This window comes from Mixophyes fleayi, chromosome 7, assembly GCF_038048845.1.
Source record: "Mixophyes fleayi isolate aMixFle1 chromosome 7, aMixFle1.hap1, whole genome shotgun sequence".
NCBI lineage: Eukaryota > Metazoa > Chordata > Amphibia > Anura > Limnodynastidae > Mixophyes > Mixophyes fleayi.
The window spans coordinates 140869335-140894832 of NC_134408.1; the positions used below are offsets into that span (position 1 = coordinate 140869335).

A 25498-nucleotide genomic window follows, 5' to 3' on the forward strand; every position below is an offset into this window, starting at 1 on the left:
ATATCTACGCATGTCTTCTAATTCCTCTTAAGTTACTTTCAGTAACGACAGCTATATACTAGCATATGACTCAGCTGTCAGGATTAACCTGTCTATGCTCAATCAGGACTGAAGATTCCTTGATTGGATCTGGGGACATTAAGTTGTTTCGTGCAGATTGATTCCTAAATCTCTTTAGTATTATTTTAAGGGTATCCAAAATTTATTTGCAATCTACACTTGTTAAATTTGTTAATTGTTACTTTTTGAAACAAAATAAAATTTGTTGTTCAAATCAACTTGTTCCAAATTCTGAAACACTTTTAGTCTTCACAAACTATGGTCGGAAAACACTGAAACTCAAACTTTGTTTTATTAAATCTGATTAAAAAATGTAAAATTCATATCTAATATATATAAGCCTAGCGGCGTGTGTTAGTGTGTGTGTGTGTATGAAAAAAACTATTTTCTCAGAAAGGGCTCATCCAATTGACCTGAAATTTGGTATACAGACATTATTTGATGAAAAAATTATAATAGTGAAGTCAGTTAACTTCCATCCTCCCCCTTTCCCCCCGTGGGAGGGGTAGTAAAGGCTAAATTTACTAGTTGAGGGCTCAAACTCTTGACCGTGTGGGTATTTATTTACCAGAGCCTGTGTTTGGTCTTGGACAATTGTATGTCGCAGTTTCACGAGTACGGAGAAGCAGTGATGTGAAAGTGCAGGTTATGAATCCTGCCCTTCAAGGAAGACTGATTGAGCACAGCGATAAGGTGTTTAGCAGAAACGTTGTGTATCATGAGGTTTTAGAACAGTAAGACGATGGAGATTAAGGATGTGGCGATGAAGATGAAGGATGAGGCGATGGAGAAGAATGATGAGGTGGTGACATGTGGACAAAACCACGTTAAAAAAGGGCGCTTACGTCGGGAAGTAACGCTCTTCCCCTGAGGAGGCCTGGGCTAGCCCCAAATGCATGACAAGAACCTTTTTAACACCTTAGCTTGATTTGACTAGAATGCATGAGTATCATGCACGGGTTAACTTGTGTATATATATATATATATCAAGAAGTTTTTATTTGAGGTTTTATTTTTATTTTTTTCAGCAATTCGGCACACAGAGTGGATGCCTTAATGTTGCCTCGGCAGATATGACATAGAACCTATACACCTGAGTAATAAAATACAAATCGGGAAAAAAGCCTCATTTCTGCAGACCTCTGTGTTTCTATGCCTATGAAGAAATCTCACGTTATATAGCATAGTAAAAAAATTTATTTTTTTTAATTTGAAAATTAATCAAATCCCTACAAGAGATGTTAATGAACAGTTGAAATTACAGTGGTAAAGAAATTGACCTGGAAACTGATTTTGGCTAATGAGCTATGTGCGCTGAAATACCCTGAGAATTGTTCACTCGGAAACTATGATGACTTTGCCAAGTGTGGGGGGAACCGGGCTAGACTCGGCGCACATGTTTTAATATCAGCCTTACAGCAAAACTCAGACAGTGATGAAAAACTCTAATAAGCTCTATCTCATAATAAATGTGCATTATTTGCCAATTAAACATGCCCAGGCTGTTTGTAATACATCTTGGGAAACTTTAATTACAGAAGTTATGTATGCTTTAATGCTGCGCAGTGTGAAATCAAGAGTTAAATAATTCTCAAAGTAACTAAGAAAAAAATCAAAACAAGACTCTGTAGAAATAACACGTATTGGAAGCACTGGGGCATTATCTCTTGAAAATATATGATGGCTACTTAATTAGGATTGTTTATATATGGTCTTATACTGCCAGTTAAATAATAAATAGGTTTCTATTACCACTAACAAGGGTCTGACTTTGTAACCCTCTCAGCTAAACAGTCAACTGTGTTTGCAGATTAACGTGGGTTTATTTTTGTAACTATTATTTGGACACATACGTGCTCCAGGGTCCTTCTGTCGACTTAGCGTTTACATAGTTTCCTACTTAGATTCTAAATTGCTGGACAGAGACCTGTTTTATTTTTTTGTATTTATTTTTTAATATATCACTTTACTAAGTACAGAAATAAAATAAGCTAATCATAAGTGTTCTGTTTAATTGTGCATTACAGATGTCAGAAAAATATTAACATCCCCAAATATAAACTAACATGAATATCCATTTAAAGAATGCAGCATAGTAGAGTTAGCAGTGTCCAGCACATTATTATCAGCAATGACCAGCACATTACAGTCAGAGATGGCCAGTACATTACAGTCAGAGGTGACCAGCACATTACAGTCAGAGGTGACCAGCACATTATTATCAGCAATGACCAGCACATTACATTCAGAGGTGGCCAGCACATTACAGTCAGAGGTGGCCAGCACATTACAGTCAGCAGTGACCAGCACATTACAGTCAGAGGTGGCCAGCACATTAAAGTCAGCAGTGACCAGCACATTACAGTCAGAGGTGACCAGCACATTATTATCAGCAATGACCAGCACATTACAGTCAGAGGTGGCCAGCACATTACAGTCAGCAGTGGCCAGCACATTACAGTCAGAGGTGGCCAGCACATTAAAGTCAGCAGTGACCAGCACATTACAGTCAGAGATGGCCAGTACATTACAGTCAGAGGTGGCCAGCACATTAGTCAGAGGTGGCCAGCACATTATTGCCAGCAATGACCAACACATTACAGTCAGAGGTGGCCAGCACATTACAGTCAGAGGTGGCCAGCACATTACAGTCAGAGGTGGCCAACACATTACAGTCAGAGGTGGCCAGCACATTACAGTCAGCAGTGGCCAGTACATTATAGTCAAAGGTGGCCAGCACATTACTGTCAGCAGTGACCAGCACATTACAGTCAGAGGTGGCCAGCACATTAAAGTCAGAGGTTGCCAGCACATTAAAGTCAGAGATGGCCAGCACATTACAGTCAGAGATGGCCAGTACATTACAGTCAGAGATGGCCAGTACATTACAGTCAGAGGTGACCAGCACATTACAGTCAGAGGTGACCAGCACATTACTGTCAGCAATGACCAGCACATTACAGTCAGAGGTGGCCAGCACATTAAAGTCAGAGGTGGCCAACACATTACAGTCAGAGGTGGCCAACACATTACAGTCAGAGGTGGCCAGCACATTACAGTCAGAGGTGACCAGCACATTACAGTCAGCAGTGGCCAGCACATTACAGTCAGAGGTGGCCAGCACATTATTGTCAGCAATGACCAGCACATTACAGTCAGAGGTGGCCAGCACATTACTGTCAGCAGTGACCAGCACACTACAGTCAGAGGTGGCCAGCACATTATTGTTAGCAATGACCAGCACATCACAGTTAGAGGTGGCCAGCACATTAAAGTCAGCAGTGACCAGCACATTACTATTAGCAGTGACCAGCACACTACAGTCAGCAGTTACCAGCACACTACAGTCAGAGGTGATCAGCACACTACAGTCAGCGGTGGCCAGCACATTACTGTCAGCAGTTACCAGCACACTACAGTCAGAGGTGACCAGCACACTACAGTCAGCGGTGACCAGCACACTACAGTCAGCAGTTACCAGCACACTACAGTCAGAGGTGACCAGCACACTACAGTCAGCAGTTACCAGCACACTACAGTCAGAGGTGACCAGCACATTTACAGTCAGAGGTGGCCAGCACATTACTGTCAGCAGTGACCAGCACATTTACAGTCAGAGGTGGCCAGCACATTACAGTCTGTAGTGGCCAGCACATTACAGTCAGAGATGGCCAGTACATTACTGTCAGCAGTGACCAGTACATTCCTGTCACTAGTGACCAGCACATTACAGTCAGCAGAGACCAGCACATTGCAGTCAGCCCCTTAGCCCAAAACACCGAACACCATGCCTCCACCACAGATTCCTCAACCAGCCCCAGTGCTAGACAGTCTATTGCTTCCCATTAAAACAAGGGGACCACAAATGTGTAGGGGGCCCCCTAATAGTGTGGAGACCAGCACCAAGCTAAATAACATGGGGCCGGAGCCTCTATGAAGGGTGGAGCAAAAAATATGGCGTGTCTTCCCTCCCAGAGACTGTCAATTACTTTCTGAAAAGTGCTGGCAGTCTTTCCAGCACCCCTGTCCGTTGGGAGCCAGGTAGTGAGGAGTATTAGGAGTGCCAATTTTGCCACTTCAATGTTCCCGGTACAATGAAGGTTCCATTACTATAAAATGGTGAAAATATGTAAATAAAACACACACACAATTGTTAAATAATGTTTTGTTGAGATAAAAACTTCCCAGACCCCATTTACCACTTTAAAAAGGAAAATACTTCTTAATTTGCAATCCAATAGGGTCTTCTGAGTGTAATCCAAGGGGAATATCATAATAGTAGCCCAGGAAAATCCTCTAACTGTAATCCACGGGGAGATCTTCCTCTTGTAATCCATGGAAAATAATGTGCTCACATTTGACATACAGATTATAATCATCACTTGTGGTTGGGGTGGGGATTTCAAGGCAGGAGAGTCAATTGACCCTCTTGCATTCACTTGCAGCGAACACAAGTAAATAGAACAGACTGTCATGCCACCGCCGCTCCTAACAGCAGCGCAAGTGGGTATGGGGGCTCATTGGAATAAATAATTGCCAGCCCTATACTCTTTACATGTTTTTACTAGGGTAAGGCTAATAAAATAATAATTTTTTATGCAATTGGGTAAGGGGCCTAATGGACGTGGTATGTCTGTGTTTTACTTATTTAAGTGATAATCTAGAAGACACAGATAAGACTTTGGTGGCCAATAAAGTCAGTAGGAAATCAACTCATATCGTATTATCTGTCTCTTGTCACTGATCATTAAATAACTTAGGTCCATCTTTGTTATATTTGTAATTTTACTTTTGGTGAGTTAATTAAGTCAAAAGAAATCTTAATAGGTTACAGTTGAGTTTGTTTTAATTAATTAATTATAACATAAACAATATCCTTTTATCGATATTTACATGTAGCATTGTTTAAATTTGCAAACTTGATATTAATAGTATTATTATTGTTGTTGTTATTATAATCATTATTATTTATAAATCCTACTAGAAGGTGCAAATTAAATTAAACTGCTAAAGTAGCTCTCCTAATCATTATCAATTAATGTGACTGATGTTTTAGTCAATCTGATTGTTACTCTATGTTTTATGTAGAATTGCAAAGTAATTTAATAAGTTCTCTAATCATGCTAGATGCTATTTTTCAGAATGTTCAATCTCTATAATGTATTTACAGGTTTGTCGATAGACTACGGAGAAAACAAGTTATACTGGATCAGCTCTGGTAATAGGACAATAAATAGATGCGGCTTGGATGGAAGTAATTTAGAAGTAATAGACTCATTGAAGGAGGAATTAACAAAAGCCACAGCACTAACTATCGTGGGTAAGTGACGTTATACGACCTGTGGTGTATCCTATCCATCTACTGTTGGTTAAATAGGGCTTGTTGCACACTAAGGAATATATTCTCCAATCTGTAGGATATTTTGCCCATGTTTTCTATGGAAAGTAGTACTAATTTATAGAAACCTAGGTTAAAGATGGCATCCAACCTTTGTCGACTTACATTAATATTTTACATACCTAAGGTGGTTTTACTCTTTACACTCATGGTGGCAAATGCAGCAAACCTTCTAAGAGAGAAAAGGGGGGTGTAGCTCACAGCAACCAATCAGATTCTAGCTTTCATTTTCTAGAATGTGTCCCTTTACCTCTAAACTACTTGAGCGATTAGTTTACAAACGCCTGTCTCACTTCCTCGCCTCTCATTCCATTCTCATCTCTCTGCAATCCCCAACATTCCACTGAAACTGCTCTCACAAAAGTGACCAATGATCTACTTACTGCAAACTCTAAGGGTCATTTCTCCATATTCATTCTCCTGGACCTCTATGCTGCTTTTGACACTGCTGATCATCCTCTTCTCCTACACACCCTTTACTCCATTGGCTAAGCTCAATTAGACTTTGCCACAGCCTTCAAATCTTTAGATGCTCTTTGAAAACCCATCTCTCTTTTACAGGTGACCTTATTCCCGATAACACTATTCACACCAATGCACCCTCACAACTGTTCCAATCTCCACTGTGAGCCACACTCGCTCCTCTTGTTTCAGCTGTGCCCTCTTCCACTTAGAATGTAAGCTTTCTAATGAGCAGAGTCCTCCATACCCTTTGTTTTCATGTATGCGTTTATTTTGTCTACTTTGTATGTCCTTGTTTTATGCATGTCCCTGTTTTATGTATGTACTGTTTTCTCTACTGTATGGCGCTGCGGAGCACTGTGGCGCCTTAGAAATCTACAATAATAATAATATCAATAATCTGATTGGTTGCTATGGAAACATAACCCCTTTTCCTTTTTAGAAGGGTCTATACATTTACCTCATGATGTAAATTAGCGGTGGGCCGCAAGTCTAAGCCTTTTGTTTGGGGACAGCTGACTTCCACATCACGTTACCTCGTCTGCTTGTTGAAGGCAGGTCACTTGTCACCCCAGGAGGAGGAGAGAGTGCCCCATTAAGGAACGCTCCTGCTGTGCTCCATCTACTTCATGTTACCTATCACTGAAGTAAATGGTTTGTACCACAGGTGTACTATTCACTAATCACGAAATTTGCAGAATAGTGTTTATAAGTATAATATACCTGGGATATACATAGTAATTACATTTTAATTATTCTTGAAATTAACCTTTCTGTCAAAACATTCTTCAAATGTCATATTTTAAAAGAAAACAGTCTCGCTGCATTAATCACTTCTATCTGAGATGTTAGCACAGCTTATTGCAATGCAGTGAAGATTACTGTAAAGAAGGCACCAATAACTGCACCACAGAGACTTTATCAAGGAATAGACTGCGCTGAATGACACATAGTTTACAGAGCAGTGAGAGCACAGATGGAGCTGGGTGATACAGCAGGATTTTCCAAACCATAATCATTTTGATTTACCATTGTATTTGAACGTTATACTGAATATCTTTAATAAACCATTGGGCAATGGCATTTACATGACAGCCCTATTAGTCAATGTCCAAACCACTGGGGTTTTACACCCATGCATGATACAGGGTACTACTGACACAGAAGGCCCCTCTACAGAGAGCCTGTTTGGAACTATTTTGTGTTTCTCAGTATGGTTGTTCTGGTCAACATGTGACATGCTATAGAGAGAACCTTTCTGAAACCTGAGTCATAGTAACATAGTTGATGAGGTTGACAAAAGACACCAGTCGATCAAGTTCAACCTATTTTGGATCTCCTGCGATCCCTCACTTATATTTGGAATTGATCCAGACCAAGCAACCTCCAATCTGTTTCAATCGGGAAAAATCCCTCCATACCCAATATTGCAGTCCTATTTTTTCCCTGTATCCACTACTATCCTTCATTTTAATTAACAGTTGTATCCTTGGATACACATTTCTGCTAAAAAATTGTTTAACCCTTTCTTAAACATATCTATTGAAGAAAGAGTTAGACAAAGTTTTAGCGGAGGTGGAGTATTGGTCTAAAGGCTGGCCATGGGAATTTATAATGGAGGGACGAATTAAGCCTGAGGGAAATTAAAAGCTGAGTATTGTGTTCGTAACTTTGTGTCCCCCTCTAAGCGAGGACATGGAAAGTGAGCCTTGGTTACGTACATATTGTGCCAATGTAGGAGGTCACTTATGCCACATTATAAGTTTCCTGGCTGTTGGTGTCCTGATTCTAGTCTGTAAAACAAGTTGTTCACCCTCCCTCCCTGGTTTTGGAGGTCCTCTACTGGTACTTTGGATGCCAACACCTGCTTGGTAGTGTTTTATTGGTTCCCTCTTGTGGGTGGGTTTAGGTTTGGGTTTCAATACCCTTCAACTTGGTTGCTATGTTTACTTCTCGGTGCAGGACTTTTTTCGCTGGTGCTTTGGTTGCCAACACCAGCTGGTTTGAGGTTTGTGTTTTGGCTGAAAACATTCAGCAGCCTGAACTTGGTGGGCACACATTACCTTCATTTTTGCAATAGTAGAACCTGCCTCCCTACGATGAGTCAGGCTTTGTTTTTGGTACAAGCACCACTACAGGAACGGGTGTGTTGGTTCTGTTCCGGCAGCCCAGAAGAGATATGGGTTCTTGGATGCCTGGGACAAGGTTAAGCATACCCAAGCTTATTGATAAGGTGCACCCGGGTGAAATGGTTCCCCATGTATTGATATCGAGAGGGTAAACGGTCTTCACTGTGATATTAGAAGCATTGGTCCTAGCCGAACTGCTTATCATTTTCTCCTCCTCCATACAATGTTGGTATTTAAGTTTACTCCTTTATTTGCCAAGCTCTGTTTTGTGTCCTTTATTATTGGTACATTGGTAAGAAGGGATTACCCAGAAATCTTTGCTCCATTTGGAATGTTGTTTATTACACACTTCTATTGCTCTTATTACATACTGTTACTAGGAAATGTAGCTTAAAATCCACCCAAACTCTACTTTTAGTGAGGCTGCCATATTTAAAGGATGTTTTTGTAGGCGGTGGCCAATGGTCAGGTAACACTTTGAGAACTAACAGGCCCTATGGAAGGTTTGCTGGGAACACGTCACTATTTATTTGGTAACATATGTTTAGTACTTCCTTAGCAGGTGCTGCTAATTTCCTTGCATTTCCTTATACTGTGGATTAAATTGTATATTAAAATGTTATATACAGGCGCTTGACAGAAGGCTGTATAAATTACAGATGGGTGCCCAAAACGCAGGCCTCAAGGGCTACCAATAATTTCTCTAATTAATAATAATTAACCAGTAATCCTGGCTCTAATTATCTCCAAGACAGCTTGCCTGTTGTGCCCGGAGGGCTGAGCTTGGATCCTGCTCATCTTTGGTATCTCTATGTGGTCTGTTGATATATGAAACCAGCAGCTTGCAAAAAATAAATGTTTACTGGTTTTATTAGATTCACTTATGATCCTTATTTCCTGTAGGCAGAGCGGGAGGGAGGGCGACACTTCTGCAGTTCAATGACAAATTCCTAATTACCATTAGCAAAAGGTTGCAATGTTTCACTTGATAGCAATTTTTGAGTTTTCCTCTCATTTTACTGTAACATTTGCACTTAAAGGATCATTTAATTTTCAAAAAAGTGTTTTTAAATCGTCCTTTGTGCCGTCTGATGACCCAGAATAACATTTGGACCACACACGATGACCCAATTATCGGAACTTACAGCAATGCAACATATTGTCACATCCGCCCCCCGTTACATCATTCTTCTGCTTCAGTTCAGATGACATAATCACATTTCAAAGTCCCCGTTTATTATAACAATGGCTCAATTGGAGATGGGGCTATTACTTGGCTGGCTGAAGGACTGGTATGACGTGGCACAAAGTTGGCACCTTTTTATGCTCTATAGCGACATTCTCTTCAAAGTGGGTATTTCCTTATGTAGTACTGACTTCATAAGGGGTTTCCCCAACCCCTGCCATCATAGAGAAATTAAGGAACAGGACAGATCACCACCATTTAAAAAGGAGGGCTGGAATTTTTTTTTTTTTTTTTCTAACATCTTTATAGAATGTGGACGTCCTTTAAAATACAATTTTGCCTATATGTGTATAAAATTACTATACCCTAATAGTCCCCTAATGTGAAATGTGAATTTACCACACACAAAACGAAAAAAGGTTGTATAATCTGAATTTTGCACCTGGCCTGGAAATTTGATTTGGCCAAAATTGGGTAACTTTCCTCATCTCTAGATTCACGCTAACAAAAATGTGGTCTCATTCACCGCACTGTTGAATAAACCTTTCAATGGTATCAGTGCAGAGATGTATTCTATTTATCAACAACAACATGGCCCACAGCTTTTTTTTTGTTTAATTAGACATTATCAATTGCTAGGGTCCACAGTAAATTAGACAGTATAAACATTAAAGAAATGTTGAATACCCTTTTAACGGACACTTTATCCAAGTTGTGCGCTATTTGGGAATCCTGGGTTTTCTCTAGCGAAAGGGTCTGAACATAGTAATTGGTTTATACCTTACTCATGTTTCTGGTGAAAAAGGTTTTTTTTTTTCATTTTGTGATAGTATGATATTGGATCTTCATTCTTCCCACCCTTTCCCTACTCTCTGCCAGAACCTTACACATACCTAATCTTCATTCTAATAAATTGAAAATGAAAGTGCTATAAAGATGTGGTTAAATATAGAATCTATCTCAAAAAGGTGCATCGGTTTCCTGTCCCTGTTCCAAATTTGTAGTCTGTGATTATACGCTCTCTAATGATGTCAGTACATAAACAGTCTGAGCATCATCGCCAAAAAAAAATATAATGAAAATAATGCTTTTTTCTTATGTTATGTATTTCAATGTGCAATTTTTATTAATTTTAGGGAGCACTTTACAGATATATATTCATATATTTGTCTTTCCTTTGTGTAGTTTTACTATAATCCATTAACTAAAATATCACAACATTAATGTATAGTTTTTTAACTATTGGATTGCTAGGTTGGCTAAGTGGTTAGCACTTCTGCCTCACAGCACTGGGGTCATGAGTTCAATTTCCGACCATGGCTTTATCTGTGTGGAGTTTATATGTTCTCCCCACGTTTGCATGGCTGTCCTCCGGGTGCTCCGGTTTCCTCCCACACTCCAAAAACATACTAGTAGGTTAATTGGCTGCTATCAAAATTGACCCTAGTCTCTCTCTCTCTGTCTGTCTGTGTGTGTATGTTAGAGAATTTAGACTGTAAGCTCCAATGGGGCAGGGACTGATGTAAATGAGTTTCTCTGTACAGCGCTGCGGAATCAGTGGCGCCTATATAAATAAATGATGATGATGATATAATGCAATAAATTGATCTCACTTTTTTTTCCAAGTGTTACCTGATCAGTTTAGCTTACCGAATTTTACTTGGCAAGGTGACAGTATGAAAGTGTAGAACAGTGCCACAACAGCCTTGGACTACTTGTAGCTCTCCAGGTGTTACTACAAACTACAAGCCCCAGCATGCTTTGCCAGCTGATAGCCAGCCCATAGCTGGCAGAGAATGCTGGAACCCGTAGTTTCACAACACCTGGAGAGCCACGTGTATTTCAAGCCTGACCTATAGTATCCCAATGAATTCTAAAATAAATTAAAAATGGGAACATTTGACCTACATAAGGGGCGTTATTTGAATTCTACCTGAAATTGAGTCAGAATACACGTTTCCAATTTTAATTATTACACGCCCAATTATGAGTGGGTGCTTTAAAGATTGGCGTTTTATGTATACTTTCAATTATTAAGTCTGTTTTTTAAATGGATGAGACTGAACATGCAAATTGTCGTTCGTAAGCTGTGACATGTTTGTACATTTATGCTCTACGGCTGCAATTTACAAGCTGTTTCTGATATGCAGAACAACATAAGCAAAACCCAATCATTGCGTAATATTAAAATAATAACATCACATATAGGATTATAGAATATCTTTGAAAGTAAAGAATAGATCACTTTGTAGTGCTAACCCTTTTACTGCTATGCAGGATTTATACTTTGGCTCTTCATTGACTTTGGTATGCACGGTTCTTTCCTTCAATCAATGCTAACAGAATAAGGACGACGCGTTTCCCCGTGGGAGCAGCTGGAGTTCCCTAATGATGGGAATCATCACACGCATTTGTTCATGGTTTCACTGGCGAATCAGTACCTCCTTTTTTTACTAAGATAACAGGTTTTGCAGAGCTTTACGGCAAGTGCAACAGAGATGAGCAGAAAGCCTCTGGGATTTGCAAAAACGTAGATCGAATATCTGTTTTCTTATCTTCTGGCATTGATAGAACTGTGTTCTATTTTGCCTTCTTAAAGAGCCACTAAACTCCAGAATGTATATTTTCAGATGCGGAGGTAAAATACATAGTTCAGTGTTACCCTAACGCTCCACTGTTGCAGTCGCTGTCAACAGTCCCTACTTTTAAGGGGCAGTCCCAGATTTTAATGCTTTGTCCCTATTTTTCAATATACAATTCCTCTTTTTCTGCACGTTAGACACAATTTTCAGCATTTATTCTCATTCTTTCAACTCTATACCAAGGAGTATTTAAAACGCAAAAATGTATGTCATTATTGAGCCCGGTAAAGGTGAAATGATGGGTATTGTAGTGCTCCAAGGTCCGGCGAGACAGTATTGCGCATGACGGCCCTGAGTCATTAAGGAGAACAGAACTTCCTGGAGCGAGTTTGCTCCTAGACAAACCATGTTACAATGCAAGGGGTGCAAATTAGTTTATTATTTGGACATAAGTTAAATACTGGCTGTTTTTTTTTCATGTGCCACACAAATACTTACACTGAAATTTAAAGTTGATCTAGGAAATGCCCTACCCAGACTATAAATCTGTCCCCACATTTTAAATTTACCTCCCCTTCCAATGCAACATGGTTTTGCTAAGGTGCAAAGTTACTCCTTTTTTATGCTTTACTCTCCTTAATGACTCATTCCAACATGTTTAAATGAAGCTGCTCAATCGGAAATTGTCCCTGGAAGTTATCTTAAAACATTACCTCCCTGCTACATTGCAGAAATCTTTAGGACAGTGTCCTGATACAGGTACTCTAGGTCCAAATGGTGACTTAGCAGTCATTTCAGTTACTGTGACATCACTGGCCCCATTGTATGAATCAACCAATCCAGGCAGTGTAAGAATGCAAGACTGTCAGTCACACTGTGTCTACTGTTTTAGAGAAGTACTTCCCTCCTAACTGAGACAATCGTGGACATATTTAGTTATATAAACACTATAAACACTCCAGTTAATTCATGTATTATTCAGCTTAGTAATTCTTAACTTTTCACATAAATTTATGTCAAAAAGTGGCTTTACTTTAAATTAAATAAATACGTATTTTAAAGTCAATGGCTGTAATTTCCTTAATGAACTTTATATGTTATGCTCAAATAAATGTGGGTTTGGAGATTAGTTTTTAAATAGAAAACAGTCTCATCATGGGAGGTCAATTCTGATACTTCTGCCAAATTAGATATTAATTTCTTATATTCTGCAGGTGGCATATAATTTATTTGAAATGCTCATGTGTCTGGAGGAGTTCTATCTGTATTGTAATAAGCTCACTAATCACATCTTGCTCCAATACATTTTCTTTCTTTTTTTTTTTATATTCTTCAGCAATTAATACATTGGAAAGACACAATAATAAATGAACGTTCATTGTAAGTTAATGCTGATTACTCATCAGCGTGAACCAATTCACATGGGTATTTTCCATAGCAACCAATCAGATTCTAGCTATTATTTTCTAGAATGTACTAGATAATTGATAGCTAGAATCTGATTGGTTGCTATGGGCAACACTTCACTTCTCTTTTTAGAAAGTTTTAGTAATTCTACCCCATTTCGCCCTGCCGACTTAACGGGGTAAGTGAGAAGGATACATGAAGGGGGCCAGCTCTTCAAGTAGTCCAGGGAGTAAATTTATCAAGCTACAGGTCTGGAAAAGTGGACATGTTGCCTATAGCAACCAATCAGATTCTAGCTGTCATTCATTTAGTACATTCTACAAAATCTGATTGGTTGCTATAGGCAACACCTCCACTTTTTCAAACCCGCAGCTTTTTAAATTAACCCCCAGGAGTACATCCCTCCCCCAAGTTTGGGAATGAGTCACACAACATTCTTAATATATCAAATAAGCTTCCATGAATTAATTGTAAACAAATTTGAAGTAAATAAACTGTGTTTGAGACTGGGTACCTTTTGTATAATTTGTGGCAATGCCCATCTTAGTTTCCCAGTAAGAAAACTAGTTACATAAGGATTTTGTAGACACTTACAGTTTTGTTGATGATGCAACTATACCTGAGCTGTAATCTTGCTGATCACAGCCAATCAGAGTAATGCTTTTGATTTGGCCAACTGACTGACGGGAAATTTATATCCAGTAATTTGTGTCTTTCTCTTTAGCTCCCTTCACTGTATTATTAATCATTGCGGCTGTTGAGTTCTTATATCACGCTCTTTAAAATACAGTTCACGAAATGCAAACACAGAACACAGCTAATCAGTGCTACAGCTGTAACTCCAGTGGAAAAAAAGAGGTTGGACTTACAGTATTAAAGACTCAAACAATGAGCACTTAAAATACTCAAATTATAACATACAGTACTAAAATATAAAGCTAGTATTAATAAACAGACAGAGGGGCACCTCTAATTTTGGAGCCCTGGACAAATGCCTGTTGTGCCTTTCCTAATCCCAGTCTGAGAACCATAATGGACTTTTATTTTAATATATGCCATGATCTTTTTGAATACTTGTCTATAAACTTCAAAACTAAATAAACCAATAAACCTTTACTATGTTATTAAATCAGTTCTAAGAATGGGGGAGATGTATCAATATGTGGTTATTCCAAACCACAATTTAAAAGGTGTCTTTTTGTGCAGTTTGTCAAATAACAAACTGTACATCAAGCAAAACTGCACAGAAAGAAGCAAATGTTCTAGATGTATTTCTTCCTGGCGAGATTGGTCAAATCGCATGTTGCTTTATTCACAGTGGATCATTAACATTCCGTCACAAGGTATCAGCAAATACATATATAGCCGTAAATCTTTTATGTACAACCTATAGCATAGCCTAGAGATCAATCCAGGGCTCAGATGTGTCATCATTAACAAGTAAACTTGGAGCTGGCCTCTGGAATACACATAGACACATCTCCTAATGATACATGCTAGTCAAAACTGCACACATCCTCAAATAATTATAATGATATAATAAACTTTTTTTGCATGTTGTACGGTGTGCGATTTGCATCTTCTAACACATCGCACATGAGGTTACACAACTGCAGATGAATAAATACTGTAGTTTGTGTTAAAACCTCCTCCTATTGATGGTGGTTTTAAAAATCACATAATTTTATCTTATAATGCACAAATATCATTATATAAGCCCCATGTGGTACAATTCTATTCCCGTATAGTTGTATCATACATATGCCCTGTTTGGAAGTTGCCTATTTGCTAAAAGCCCATTTCGGCCTAATAGGAGAACATAGAAGTTCCCATGACAACGAGGATCCTTCAGATGGTTTATGCGACAGACAATATATGAACTGTGAACCACCGGTCAGATGACCGCAGAGGGTTGTATAAATGATCTAAAGTCTAACACAGTTTTTGCAGCAGCATAAAATGGGTTAGTAGGAAATGTATATATATAGTAATTCAAGAGATCTGTTGTATTTGCCATAGAATAAACTAGAAGACTATGAAGGGGAATTCATCATGAATTTGTGTGTTTTCTGTGCTTTAAAATACAGGGCAGTTTTCTGTAATCAGGACTGCTAACATAAAAATGTCATGTTATTCTCTGTTTCTTATTGATTTGGAATTGCTTGTGTCCAACATACAGGGCATGATTATATTTGTAATGCTGACAAGTTGGGCATATGTCTGGAGATGTACTATTTAATGGGAAGCATGCAAATGGTTTTATGTGGTTTTATTTATTTGATTTTCTTTTATGATTTTTTAATGTTTTCTTCTTGATCTTTAGAAGCAACTTACAGAGTAAAAATGGAATAAGTGGGACAAGAGCATGTGAGGGGCACACACGCTAATGTACTGACTGTTCACTCACAATGCCTAGGGTAGTGACAACTCTAAACATGCCCCTGCCAACAGGATGTGTTTAGGATCCCTTGAGAGTATGCACACAGGTCATTTTCATATTCCCAGGGTGTGCCCAGAGGCTGGCTGGGCTGGGGGTATCTGCTCACCGGGCCATAATGGCTTACCTTGGGCTGGGTCACTGGGCCACTTGCATTTTTTTTTTCTTTTAAAATGTTTCTAATAGGCTGCTGAGCCGAGGCTTGCTCCCCCACCCCTCAGCTAAAATTTTCCAGCAGCCCTGTGTGTGTCCTGTTCATCACTAGGTGAGCGCAACTTAAATTGTGCTGCAAACAGAATGCATTGAGCTCTATGTAGAGCACAGCAACACTACAGATGGGAATTTAGCGTTATTGTTGGACAGAACAGGGATTTAAGGCAATAGGACATGCTGCATCCATCATCTGTCCCATAGAACCATAGAATACAGGATACTATTGTCGTTTTTGAAATGCTGGTGACTAATATGTATGAGCCCTAAAGCATCATCATCATCATCATCAACATTTATTTATATAGCGCCAGCAAATTCCGTAGCGCTTTACAATTGGGAACAAACATTAATAAAACAATACTGGGTAATACATACAGACAGAGAGGTAAGAGAACCCTGCTCGCAAGCTTACAATCTATAGGACAATGGGAGTTAGAAACACAAGGGCATGACCTTGTTGTGTTGATCAGTAATTATCTCGCATAAGGAAATAGTAGAGTTATTGGAGGCTTCAGAAAAACTGATGGACTGTGTTCTTCAAGATCCTTAAATAGTCATCCAGTCTTACCTGGTGGTATCTTTCTCTGTTAAAGGGTCTGTCAGCCTACAGATGGCATTCACTTATTGGTTTCTACATGTCGTCTTGTAACTTTTACTACATAGCTTTAGCTTTTTCTTTCTGTCTGACTTTTTTTTAGCCAAGTATTTACATTATCAGACATAATTGTTTATTGTTCTTGCTCTGCTGAAGTTAGAAGGTTTAAGCAAAGTATTGAGTAAAAGTTGCAAGAAGTCACATACAAGCCAATAAACTAAAATCATCTGAATGTTAAAACACCATTTAAGGGTAGCATGGTGGTTCAGTGGTTATAACTTCTGTCTCACACCACTGGGGTTATAAGTTCGATTCCCGACCATGACCTTATCTGTGCGGAGTTTGTATGTTCTCCCCGTGTTTGCGTGGGTTTCCTTCGGGTGCTCCGGTTTCCTCCCACACTCCAAAAATATACTGGTAGGTTAATTGGCTGCTATCAAATTGACCCAAGTCTGTGTGTGTGTGTATGTTAGGGAATTTAGACTGTAAGCTCCAATGGGGCAGGGACTGATGTGAGTGAGTTCTCTGTACAGCGCTGCGGAAATAGTGGCGCTATATAAATAAATGGTGATGATGATGTTGAAGGGTTCTGCTATTGGAAACACTGTCAGTTAACTGGTGAAAAGGGTACTTAAAGGAAAACTAAACCTACCTAAAGATAAGATACCCAAACTTTTGCTGCAGAAATGTAAGTCTATGGACGTATTTTTGCGTGTGAGCAAAAGTTGCAATTTCACTTCTAAACGAGCCGGTGTCACAATTACAGTCAATGATGTGTACGAGAAAAACACACACAACACCCAAAGCCTAGTCTTATTGTGCTCAGTTCCTCACTGCACACATTGACATACATAACATCTCTCGTGAATAATACTGGGAATAATATAGAGCAGCGTTAAGTGTATGTGCTCCTACCTTGTACTTTACTGAAAAACACATGAAAGCTCATTAACATGTTCAATGAGGTATGATGCCCTGTTTCATTGACTTCAAAGTATTTGTTTGATGTTTTCAGTCTATAAAGAACTTGAATATATCACTGTGAGATTGATTCTTGTGTTCCTTTTCAGTTTTTTCCCTACTCTTAAAAGCCAAATAGGATCGCTGCCTACCTGACTTACAAATAGCACTCAAACTAGGATATGTAGCCTATTCCAGATAGTTATCTGTGGAAGGTCTTAACTGTATTTTCTGTGTGTTTATTTATTTGATTGTTTAAGAGTAAGTATAAGCAAATGTCCTGCTTTTCATTCAGCAAATGGTTTTACGAGTTTATTGTTCATGCTGTAGAGTGGTGCACATTACACAAACTTGCCCTGAGGTTTAACAAACAGAACAAGCGGACAAGTTCACAGATGGATCAAAATAGTAGAGTCAGGACAAGGATTTAGACGGTGAAGAGTGGATGGAAGCAGTTAGAGTGTTATGTTTTGTTTTACTTTTATTTTTCCAATTTTTTTGTTTTAAAAATTGTATTCAAGTATTATGAGATACAACAAATTTCAGACTAGTAAAACTTAGCTCTTTCACACAATCAAATACCAAAATACATTAAAAGTTATATATTGAGCATAATAAATTATTCCAAAATAATGGAGCTGGATTCAGGGGGGGGGGGACAGTGCATAGCAACACTTGGGTAGGACCTGGCGACATTTCCAAAGCTCCCCTGCCCTCAAAAGAGCAAAGTGGGGACCTTTTCTGAGGATACACGGTCAGGCACATGTGCCGCTCCAAAGAGGCCTCTGCTCTACTCTTTTAGGAGCAGAGCAGGACCTCGAGGGAAGGGTGTTTGCAGTGGCCTCGAAGGGGTGGGAGTCATACCATCTTACATGGTAGCCAAAGTCTATTATCATCACCATCATCATCAAGATCATCATCTATTTATATAACACCACTAATTCCGCAGAGAACTCACATCAGTCCCTGCCCCATTGGAGCTTACAATCTAAATTCCCTAACATACACATAGACAGAGAGAGAGAGACGGAGAGAGAGAGACTACTATGTTTTTGGAGTGTGGAAGGAAACCAGAGCACCCAGAGGAAAGCCATGCAAACACGGGGAGAACATACAAACTTCACATAGATAAGGCCATTTCATCTCTACCTATATAGACACATTGGCATTGCAATGCCTTTGCACCATCTGTGGCAACTGATCAGCACGATGTAAGGATATGAAATGTGGCATTGACCAACCCCGAACATTTGTGCAAAAATATCTGTAATTGCAGCAATCCTTCTTCCCAAACAGAACTGCAAATGTGACCTGTTTAGAACCTATTTGCTCTGTGAGACGTGCTAGAGTCACTGCATCCTAGATCTTCACCAATGATGATCACTCTGAAAGGATTGGTAAAGATACTACATTAGTTCAATTATGCTTTTCTATATATTTCCTTTGTATTGGGTGAAAAGCAGATACGCAAGAGCGATCACAGTGTAAGAGTCAGGGAATTCCAACTTTACATTTGAATAATTATTGAAATTATTATGCATAACATACGTATCAAACAGACACAGAGCTCTCTTCCTATTTACACAGTAGGTATACATGCTATATTTATCTCACATTTCAATTGCTACAAGCGCTTGTAATGGTCTAATTAATATGTTGGAATTATGGAGCCCCATACAGAACCCCTCACCTTAAATTGCTAATGTGCCCTTGGAGATAGTTGATGTTTTATTATTCAATAAATGCTTAGAGAATAAATATATAATCCATTCTACAAAAGGAACTTTATTTCACTACATATTTGCATATGTTAAAATGAGAGTATCCCCATGTTACTCAGGAAGAACACATGTGTATTTTTCAATTAGACTTGGTCGAAGGTCCATAGATTGATACTTTGACCAACAGTTTACACTTGCCAAATGGAGGTAAGAATTAACATCAAAGTAATTAACTGAATCCTTCGTGGGGGTGCTTATCATGATCGTTTTGGAGTATTGAATGATGATTGTATCATGATGATTTTTGAAGGTTGCTGTTTATTGTGGTGAAGTAATTTATGCCTCTGTGTTACAATTGTTATCCATTGCCCAAATCTTTGGCAGATGTTTTGTACCCATGTTATGTCCCTTTAATTTTAGATGGGACAAGGAGGCTGTAGAGGGGCAGCAGGGTGGCACAGTGATTAGCATTGCTTCCTGACAGTGGACGGCTGTCAAGTTTTAGCCCAGGGGCAAGATTTGAATCAGCAGCCTATTAGGAACATATTAAAGAAAAAAAAAAAGCAGGTGGCCCATTGACCCAGCCCAAGGTAGCCCACTATGGGACTGGCCCAGGGGGCAGATGATCCCATGTCCCCCAGCCCAGCCTGCCCCATGGGTTTGATTTCCACCATGGCTCTATCAATGTAGAGTTTGTCTGCTCTCCCCGTGTTCCTATGGGTGTTCATCCTACTCTGGTTTCCTCTCACACAGTCCAATACCATACTGGTAACTTTAATTGGGTTTTGACAAAAATTGACCGTAGCGTGTGTGTGTGTGTGTGTGTGTTAGGGAATTTAGAGTGTAAGCTCCAATGGGACTGATCTGACTGATTCTATAGAATAGCGATAATAGCAATATTACTAGCAAGATCAGGGCTTTGAGCACTATTGGGAAGCTATATAAATAAACAATTATAATAATTAGTATTAGATTATAGAAGTACAAAGAGCAGCATCTAGTAGTGTGACAAGTTACTGCCATCTCATAGTGATACTTCTTACCCTCCGAGTGAACTCTTTCTCCCTTTTAGGTGAACATTAACAGTGCGGGAGAGATAAAAGGGATCCGTGCCAGATTGCTTTATTAGAATAGATTACAATATTTAAAGTTATTTAAATACATTTAAATGAAATATTTTAACTATTGGAATTTATTCTGCTTGTCTGTATCTTTAAGGGATTTGGCTGTGACAAATTCAGACCCCACTGATTAGGTCGTTTTAAATCATTATCTTTCCTCGGAGAATATGTCACTCAGACTTGGAATACGGCACTGTAAGAAGAGGAGCTATTCCTCTCAATTGCTCAGTTGATGTCTTTTAAGCCGTGAGTCAGTGTGTTTTTCTGCATGAATCAAACTCCTATTTATATGACTATTATTCCTATTAGTCATTATTAGAACAATAATGACTTTTATTTTGTGAAGATGGATTGAGAAACATCCTAGGGCTTAATACAGCCTAGTGTAGGGTTCTTCAGAACTCAATGGCACAATATGGAGATTCTCAAAGAGCGCGTCACACTTTCCAAGTCCAATCAGATGCAAAATAATATGGCAGCTGACTGGCGTATGTGCATCTTGGCGCTGGTTTGCCTCCTGAATGCCCTCACTATACTCAGCCTACGTTAGACAGCCCTTTCCCTCCCATATTTCACCTCTCCAGTCGAAAGGAGATGCAGGTTTCAGATACGCGCCCTTTTCTTGTAGGCATGTGCAGTGCAGATTTTGTCATTTACGCCACTCAAACTGGCGTCATGTCCTAGGTCAGTGGGTTGAGCCGAATAAATGGAAAGTCATATGCCGGAGAATGCTGCTGTTTTTAGCAAACCCTCAGCATCTTATATATTTATATTCACGTGTGTGCTTGAATGGTCTGGATACATGTTTCGTTGGTGCTTTTCTTTTATTTGATTGTAGAGCATACTTGGCCACTCCCGGGATGTCAGGGAGTCTCCCAAATTCTGGGTAGCAGGCCATCATCATCATCACCATCACCAGATATTTATATAGTGGGCAGGATGGGAATATCCATGAAGCAATTTGCAGTGAATCGCGTCATTTAGGCCTCACTTTTGCGTCACTGCGATGTGGGGGCGGAGCCAAAATGACACAATTCACAGCGTGCCGTCCTCACCATTCATCTCTCCTCCGGGATCTCCCAGAGACGAAGAGTGAAAGGTTGGTAAGTTTAGTACATTAGGTCACATAATGCACATGTTTCAAACACAGCAAGTTGCCCATATGATGTGATCCTTATACCCAGGTATTTTGTCTTCACTGACAAGTCCTCCATAGCGCACATTTTAAAATGAGTCATGTGACACAAGTAACATAAGCTATATCTCACGGGTTTGACATCACTACTCTCCAAATATAAATGATGACATTCAGCTCACTGAATATAAGGATAGCACAGTGGCTCAGTGGTTAGCACTTCTGCCTTACAGCACTGGGGTCATGCGTTCAATTCCCAACCATGGCCTTATCTGTGAGGCGTTTATATGTTCTCCCCGTGTTTGCGTGGGTTTCCTCCGGGTGCTCCGGTTTCCTCCCACACTCCAAAAACATACTGGTAGGTTAATTGGCTGCTATTAAATTGACCTTAGTCTCTCTTTGTCTGTCTGTGTGTGTGTGTGTGTGTTAGGGAATTTAGACTGTAAGCTCCAATGGGGCAGGGACTGATGTAAATGAGTTCTCTGTACAGCTCTGCGGAATCAGTGGTGCTATATAAATAAATGGTGATGATATATTTTATATAACACTGTTCACATTTTAATGTCACTGCTGTAATATACTGTAAATATAATCCGGTACATAAGGCTTCACTGGTGAGTCTGAAAAGTGTTGGGGGGGGGGGGGGGAAGGAGTTGGCAAAACTTTAGACAACTTAAAAAAACTTTCTGGTATGATACAAATATATTGCAGTAAAGCTACAGAAAGACGAGCAAGCGTGAAGCTGCGTGAGGCTAATAACTGCAGTGTGATTTGTGGAACCCTGTGTGCCGTCTGCCTCTTCCTCCTCCCTGACAGTATAAGTTCATACAACCTAGTAGCTTCATAAGCTGCGCCCTGTGTTCTTCTGTAGTAGAAACAAAGAGAAAATCTTCATGTGCTGCCTGCACTCCCTGGGAATCCGTGTATTACTTTTCTATTAATCCATCGTCTTACTGAGAAACAACCCTTGGCTATCCTGGAGCTAGATGATAGATTTTCTCTTTTTACAATGCACTTATTCATTTGTTTTATAGTATGAAATATTGTACTTGGTACGAATTGTATCACTTTCTTAGCTATAATTATTGCAATTAACAATAAGACGGTTTCAGATTTATACGTTTATGTTTAACCTTGGAAAAATAGATTTCTTATAAAAAAATAAGCCTCACTTGCGCTGCTTTTGGGATAAGAACATATACTAAAGGACTAAAGGCTATAACAATGTAAAATAACAACACTAAAGACTTGTGTTGCTTAAAGAAAGTTCATTCCCCATATAGCCAAAGCTTTCACTCTAGGACACAGAACATTTTAGAATGCACCAAATTCTCTCGGAATTGTATGTGTTCCAGATTTTTTTTTTTTAACTTCTTTAAAGTGTGGACCAAAATCTAGTTCAATACCCGAGAGCAATACCATTAAATTGATCGATTTATTGTCAGACATGCCTATGCAACCAGTCAGCAGGAGACCGATACCGCGACCAAGAGCCAAACTGCTGTGTCTGTCCAATTTGGCCAACTGTGTGTGTGACCGTATTAGAAATTGATTTTTTCAGATGGTGCTTGGACTGAGTGGCAGAATGTGTGAGTGTGACTATCGTTATGTCACAATTCATACTGGGACGTAATCTAAAAGTATTATAGAATATGTGTTATTATTTTTTGGTTGACGTTTTTACTTTGTTTCCTAGAATTTCACACCAGTCTTTTGGTTCAGAAAAGTTACATCCTTAAGGGGAAATACACACTTTTTAACACATACATCTCACTTTTTAACACATACATCCCGCAAATGACAATAAAATAATATGCAAATCATTAAGTGGAGAACTACAGATTCATCGACACTTGTGAGGTACAGAATTCGGCAACATTTATTACATGAGTTTGAAAAGATAGTAGTCTGAGAATTTATGTTCCACTACTCCCAATTCACAACAATGAAATGTGGCAGTCAGTCAGGACTACGTCTAGTTTTTTTTTACTCTATTGAAACAAAGTTGCAACTTCCTGCAAAACAGTTATTTCTTAGTGCTGCAGAGAATAGAGCTGATTAGTGCATTGATTTATGGGCTGAGCCAGTGATGTCACAGCAGCTCGTATGACTGCAGTTTCAGATTTTTTGCCTGCGTCAGACCCCATTAGGCACTTTCTTAAAGATGTTGACTGTGCTTCATCTGTAGGTAAAATAGTGGTGCCTAAATACTTTACTTTTTAATAGAGATGCAATGCAATTTCAGGTTAAGAATGGATAATGCATTTTATCTTCATGGTTCATATCTGGAAATTTCAGCTTTAAGTTTTAATAGTCCTTCAGTTATTGATGTGGATAAATGTGTTTCTGGTAGAAGCTTTATGTAGAACTTGGCCATCATGATGCTGGAATGGGTCAATATTTGTTCTAGGGGAAAGTCTTATTGTGCTAAGGAGTGAATTTCATAAAGTAGGTGCAGTTCGAAAAAGTCCTGTAACCGTGAATGGGAGGATGTGATGAGAGTGGAAGAGAGATGCAGATCTTGTGCAGAACGGAGGTGTTGAATTGGGACATATTTTAAGACAAGTGAGGAGATGTATGTTGGTGCAATTTTGTTGACGGCCTTGTATGTTAGTAGAAGAATTTTATATTGAATTTGTTGAAAAACAGGCAACCAATGTAGAGACTGACAGAGTGACTCAGCAGAGAAAGACCAATTTGCAAGGTAAATCAATCTGCCCGCTGCATGCAAAATAGATTGTAGGGGCTCGAGTATAATTTTGGGAAGACCAGTAAGGAGAGAATTACAGTAGTCGATGCGGGAGATGATGAGTGCATGAATTAAAGTTTTTGCAGTGTCCTATGTGGGATATGTACGTATTCTGGAAATGTTCTTTAGATGTATGCAGCATGATGCAAATATAGAGTTGATGTGGGGAACAAAGGATAGTTGTGAATCAAGGATTACACCTTATAGCGTGAATGTTGTTTTGTGTTAAATTCTGAAGTACTCAATAAAATAGTACTAGTGCTGCCAGCCTAGGCTGGTACTAGCAAAGTCGGAAGCAAAAAAATGGCAGAGAAACCCAATGTATAGAGTCTCCATGCATTAGTGCTAAACCAGCCCTAAAACAGCCAGCAGAGGGCTAGATTCCCTAGGGGTAATTGTATAAAAATAAAAATAATTAAATATTTGGTCCATGGTGCAATATAGGGAGTGCCCAGGTCACCATTAATTGTTTAGGTATACTAGTACTAAAAGTGACACCATACCCATGGCTTGTTTGGTTGAGGTCCAGATTCTTTTCAAGTAGACCTGCCACATTTTCCATCACTTGCTGAATGCACTAAAGCCATTTCTGCATAACACTCAGACTTTTTTTTGATAAAGAAGCATTAAAAAAATAGGAACAAGTTCTAGAAAATTAAGTGTCAAAATTCCCAGGGGCAAAAACAGGGACATTTGTAAACCCTAAGTAAAATAAAACAGAAATCTACTCTTAATTGTCGGTTATATTGTGAATTTTAAACACAGGGATATAGCTGACATCAGTCCTGCCAGTGTCACATATGTGCACCTAGATTTTCTAACCCATCAGTCTCCTAATTACTATTACACTATTCATTATGTTAACGGTAATATATGAAATATATCTAGGCAGCGTGCCCAGCACTAAGTACAGCACACAGTTGACTCCTATAAGTGCTCAGTCCGCCATTAATGAGAACTAATTGCCCATCAGATGGCACATTACGACTGCTTTTCGAAATCTCTAAAGTGAAATGTATGCGACGATAGAGACAATGTTACTGTGTCCCAAAATAATGCTGTTTCCAAGCTTTTCCAAGTTGCATTAATAGGTTCTTTTTTTCCTTTTAAGAACATTTAGCAAATACACTGAGAAAAAAGAAACAATAATATTTTCATTACCATAAGTACAGTAATTACTGTGTTTGATATTCAAAATGTCTCATTTGTCTTCTCTTAATTGGAACAGACAGCATGTATGTTTTGTGTACTTGCATCATATACTGTGCTTTAGATCAGAACTTTAATTGCCGAATGTGTCAAACAGAAAATTATTTTAATGAGCTGTAATGATTTTAACTTTT

The 25498-nt window shown here is 39.0% G+C and overlaps 1 protein-coding gene across 1 annotated transcript in view; it reads left to right on the top strand.

The window, feature by feature from the left end:
* The window catches only part of LRP1B (LDL receptor related protein 1B), a 728477-nt gene that overhangs the window by 390489 nt on the left and 312490 nt on the right, over positions 1 to 25498 (top strand). The window contains exon 31 of the mRNA XM_075181401.1: positions 5231 to 5380. Within this exon, the coding sequence (XP_075037502.1) occupies positions 5231 to 5380 (150 nt within the window). The remainder of the gene's footprint in view (positions 1 to 5230; positions 5381 to 25498) is intronic.